General features: G+C 38.9%; 1 protein-coding gene across 2 annotated transcripts; it reads left to right on the forward strand.

Moving 5' to 3' along the window:
- Window positions 1-228: 228 nt before the first annotated feature.
- Window positions 229-4,607, forward strand: LOC108334415 (uncharacterized). 2 transcript variants are annotated; one of them, XM_052870630.1, is made up of 5 exons: window positions 1,054-1,194; window positions 1,274-2,015; window positions 2,233-2,535; window positions 2,929-3,020; window positions 3,547-4,607. In XM_052870630.1, exons 2-5 carry the CDS (start codon window positions 1,473-1,475, stop codon window positions 4,421-4,423), a joined length of 1,815 nt encoding a protein of 604 aa, XP_052726590.1. In that variant the 5' UTR covers window positions 1,054-1,194; window positions 1,274-1,472; the 3' UTR covers window positions 4,424-4,607. The 2 variants fall into 2 exon arrangements, with proteins under 2 accessions (XP_017425741.1, XP_052726590.1); XM_017570252.2 differs by having other exon boundaries at window positions 229-2,015.
- The last annotated feature ends 434 nt before the right edge of the window (window positions 4,608-5,041 follow it).

Below are 5,041 nucleotides of genomic sequence, written 5' to 3' on the forward strand. Positions count from 1 at the left end.
TATTAAATAATAATAAAAAAATGTGTATTAGCATTAATAGAGTGTTGTAATGCGTGTTATGTTGGTAGCCGACAACCCATTTACCTTGTTCCTAAGACGAAAGCTCATCCCACATGCATCAATTTTCTATGCAAAATTAAACCTTAATCATTCCACAATTAAAAAAAAAACATTTCTTTCTTAGTTTTTCAGATAATTAGAAAGAAACCAAACCATGGTAAAAGAAAAGAAAAGGGAATCACAAATTTAGAGCCTTGCTAGATAGCAAATAGAGTACTCTTTTGTCTCTGATAGAGCCAGTTAGAACATTTGGAATGGTGCCTCTGCAACAGAAGCTCTTGAATTCGATCCAACCAAAAAACAACAAAGCAAACTAGTGGGTCAGGTGAAGAGCGTATTGTGTGATTTGAAGAGCATGTGTATGGAGATGTGTTTGTCAGATGCTGACACCTCTTTGCGTATCAATCATGCAATGCAATAACCCTGCCGCCAATTATACTCTTCTCTTCTCTGCACTCTTTTCTCGCAACTTTTCACACCCTTTATCTTTCTCATTTGAAAAAAATATTCATTTCAGTCCATCTTAATTTTATTTTCCTCATCCGAACACAACCGTACCAACCCACCAAATAATTTCTGGTATTTCACCAAATATTTGGCGCAGGTTGTTTGTAATGTTATGTTCTGTACACCTACCTGTAGCGGTATAGTACAACAAACAAATTCCTTTCCTTTATTTTGTATTTTTTTTTCTATTGGTTATTCGATATTAATTATGTTCCTGTTTAGTGGATACTGTCCTATTCCTTGTTTTTTGTTCTAAAATTTGCTGCCTAAACTGGCCTATGGAAATCGGATTTTTTTCTTAATCTGAAAGCTCTCTGTCCTTTTTGGTTAACCTATGAATTAGGCTATATTTGTTAAAAGAAAATCAATTCCCTGGGTTATAGTTTGTAGTTTTGTGGCCTGAGTTTGTTTGAATCGAGAGAGAAAGAAGAGGGGTTTGTTCTTGTTGGGGATGCATATTGAGGGTGGTGGAGGAAACAATGGCGAATCTGGTACCGGGGGTGCTTCTGAAGCTTCTGCAGCACATGAACACGGATGTGAAGGTCGGTGGTGAGCACAGGTCTTCGCTGTTGCAGGTTGTGAGCATTGTTCCGGCACTTGCAGGGGGCGAACTTTTCCCAAATCAAGGTTTTTACCTCAAAGTCTCTGATTCATCTCATGCTACTTATGTTTCTCTCCCTGATGAACATGATGATCTCATTCTCAGTGATAAGATTCAGTTGGGTCAGTTTGTGTTTGTTGATCGTTTGGAGGGTGCTTCTCCCGTCCCCATTCTGAGAGGGGTTAGGCCTGTTCCTGGGAGACACCCTTGTGTTGGAACCCCTGAGGATATTGTTGCGACTCATTCCCTTGCTTTCCTTGACAATGATAAGGACAACAATGGGGTTTCTTCTGGTGTTTCTGACATGGATAGATCGAAGTCTCCGAGGAAAGCTTATAGCGGTGCGGTTGGAGAGAAGGAGAAGAAAGAGAGAGTGAGATCAAATGGTGGTGTTGTGAGTGGTAAGGAGGAAGTACAATCCAGCAAGATTAGTGCTGTGTTTGCTAGGGGCAAATCTCAGCCTCAGCCAGTGAAGCCTCCACTCAAGATTGAGGTGAAGAGGGAGTCTTTGACTAGATTGAGGTCTACCAATTCGCGGTCCATTCCTTCGTCACCGAGTAGTTGCTACTCCTTGCCGACCTCATTTGAGAAATTTGCCAATGGGGTCAGGCAACACCAGACTAAGGTTGGGGCTAAGGTGGGAGTGGTGGAGACGGGAAAGTTGGTTCGTGGGCCTAGTGGTCCTGCTGGAAAGAAAATTGCGAATCCGGTTAGAAATTTGGTGCAGGGAATTGAGCTGGGGACTAAGGCTCTGCGGAAGAGCTGGGAAGGGAGTATTGAGGTTAAGACTAGAGAGTCCTCCAAAACCAAGTTTGCAACCAAGTTTGATCCTAAGCCTGAACTAAGTGTGAGTTGCCATTTCTTCTTTTCAGAAACTCTTAATGTCAAATGCATAGGCTTGTTGGAGTAATTGTTCTTTTTTATTGTTTTCCTTTTGAAATTTTATGCAGAATAATCTGCTATTAAGTTTAGTCAGTATCAGAGATTTGGATTTCATTACCTCCATGGATTGAGTTAATTAAACAACTACATATACCTTTTCCCTTAATTTTTTGTCCTACCAGACTCCTAGGAGAAGAAGCATTTCAATCAGAAATGGGCCGTCTAAAGAGGAGGAGAAGATTCAAGCACCAGCAAAACCCTCTAAGGAACAACTCAAGACTCAAACGTCTGCAAAGAAGGCTAATGCTAATGGAACTACAGCAGAACCAGAAAAGTCAAGCAAGCAAAGAACTTCCACCGGAAAGAAAGCAGAAGTTTCTAACCTCCCTGGAAATTTGGTCAAAGTTTCTCTAAGTAATAGAAAAGTGACAGATGCGACTGTTCAATGGGCTTCACTCCCATCATCTATTTCAAAGCTTGGAAAGGTATATCAATTAAGAACTCCTTTACGTTCACATTGTACTTCTTTGGTTCTTGGCTGTCAAAGCATATACTGTCCACTGAATTGCAATAGAAAAGAGAAAGGAAGGCAGAGGTGTTTTAAAAATATTGTCTCGTGAGATATGTAAAAACAACTCAAATAAGTATAATGTATACCATAGAATAAGTGTTCTGAAGGTATGAAGTTGGATCATGTGATTGTTCCAAATATATATCCCTACTCACTGGATACATTATTCAGAATATTATATGACCTTACTTTAACTTCTGCTCAGATTATAAATTCTTAACCATATTGTTTCTTTTTATAAACGGGTGTGCAAAAGCAAAACTAACTATATTGTTTCATTCTTTTTCTATGTTCACATTTGTTACAGGAAGTAATGATGCAGAGAGATGCAGCACAGATAGCAGCGACTGAGGCTATGCAAGAGGCTGCTGCTGCAGAGAGTTTACTGCAATGTCTAAGGTGCGAATATATTCATACCTGAACATTTACATTTAAGGGTGAAGTGTAATAGGAGGGTAAGTGAAGGGTATTTGAACTGACTTGGAGAAAGGAGAAACATGTGGAGAATGTGACATTTTTAAAATCAAAAATCAGCCAAAGCTAAAAACTCCAAATCACATTCAGAATACCTGTAATTTACCCTCTAATTATTATGTGTAATCAAGGCAGAGACTTCTTGGACACTTTTGAATTTTTTTAGACAAAAAGGAAACAAAGTGTGTACGAATGCTATCCATGTCAAATGCTATCAAAACTGGTCTGTTGCTTGATTTAAGGGATAAGTTTGATAGACATATCATGTACATCTTTCACATTTTTAGTGATAACTTTTTCATTTACCATGGTGAGATGCTGAATATATAGAGGACTTCAGGTTTATCCATAAACATATTTAATCCATATGAGGGGCTATAATGTCAAAATGTTCTAATTCCATGCCACATACCAAGTTTTTGCTGACGTTTGTTTCTGATGTTTCTGGCAGAACATATTCAGAGCTAACGAATTCTGCTAAGGAACATAACCCACAGCCAGCAGTAGAGCAGTTTTTAACTCTTCATGCTAGCTTGAATAGTACCCGGACAATAGCTGAATCCTTAACAAAACACATCCCAGATTGTTCATCTCCAGATTATGACAAGGGTACAGCGGAAGACATACTAAAAGTAAAATCAGATAGACAAAAACAAGCGGCTTCCTGGGTCCAGGCAGCCTTGACCACCAATCTGTCATCCTTTGCTGTTTTTACAAGAGAAACTCAAACATCGAGGCCTCCAGCTTCAAGCAGCTCTCAAAACCAAAAGACTGTTGTGGGAAATCAACCCATGTTAGTTCTACACAATTCAAGTGAAGATGCTTCATCAAAAGTTCATGCAAAGACCCGTCTGACATCTAATTCTAAGCATGCCTCACAAGGAACTCTACGCAAACCAGGTGATGGGTTATTAAATGGGCAGAAGCAGCTAGTCCAACCACAACCACCTCCTGAATGGGTTAGAGGAAATGGCCTCAATGAGGTGGTTAATTTGGTCGAAACTTTGCATTTACAATCTCGGGACTGGTTTTTGGGTTTTGTTGAGAGGTTTTTAGACAGTGATGGGGACACTAACTTGTCAGGTAATGACCAAATAGCAGGTATGCTCACTCAATTGAAGAGTGTTAATGACTGGTTAGATGAAATTGTTTCAAGCAAGGATGAGGGAGAATCATGCCAGATATCAGCAGAGACAATTGACCGGTTGAGGAAGAAAATATATGAATATCTTCTTACACATGTTGAGTCTGCTGCTGCTGCACTCAGTGGTGGATCACAATCGTCACCTCAGATCCAAACAACAACACAGATTAAAGCCAAAAGGTGAATGAGTACATAGCTTAGCTTAACTATGCATGATTAGTAGGGATCAGTGGGTATAAACTTGGTCACTAAAAGCTGTCCAAGGTCCCCTTTAAATTTCACTTATTTTTTTCCCCTCCTTCGTCTGTTTGTACATAAATCCTACATGGGGTTTGAGGTATAGATGGAATCTAATTTTTACTAGGGGAGATAGCAAATTTGTGAGGATATTTTTCTTTCATTTTTCTGAATACTGTTCAGGTGAAATTATACAAATTGAAACAGTCGAAGATATAAGCTGACATGATCTTTTCCAATGCCTTTCCTCTTGCATGGTTTCCCAAATCATGTTGGTGTCAAATCACAGTTTCCCAAACCATGAAGCATATCCAACCATGGATAATATTTTAATGAAGGGAATTAAGTACCAGTCTTCTGGTTAAATATCACAATAGCAGCAATGAGGCATTAAACTGTGATCTAGTTAAGGAATAAACATACGAATGAATTGCATGTAGCAAAGCTATTAACAAGTTTATGAATGTAGAATAGTTATGCAAGCAGTACTAATTATGCTAAGTTTTTTTTGTTGATGCAAGTTATAATTATATCAGTGTGTCATGATCATTCTCCCTAATACTTA

The sequence above is a fragment of the Vigna angularis genome, chromosome 11 (genome assembly GCF_016808095.1).
Source record: "Vigna angularis cultivar LongXiaoDou No.4 chromosome 11, ASM1680809v1, whole genome shotgun sequence".
Lineage (NCBI taxonomy): Eukaryota > Viridiplantae > Streptophyta > Magnoliopsida > Fabales > Fabaceae > Vigna > Vigna angularis.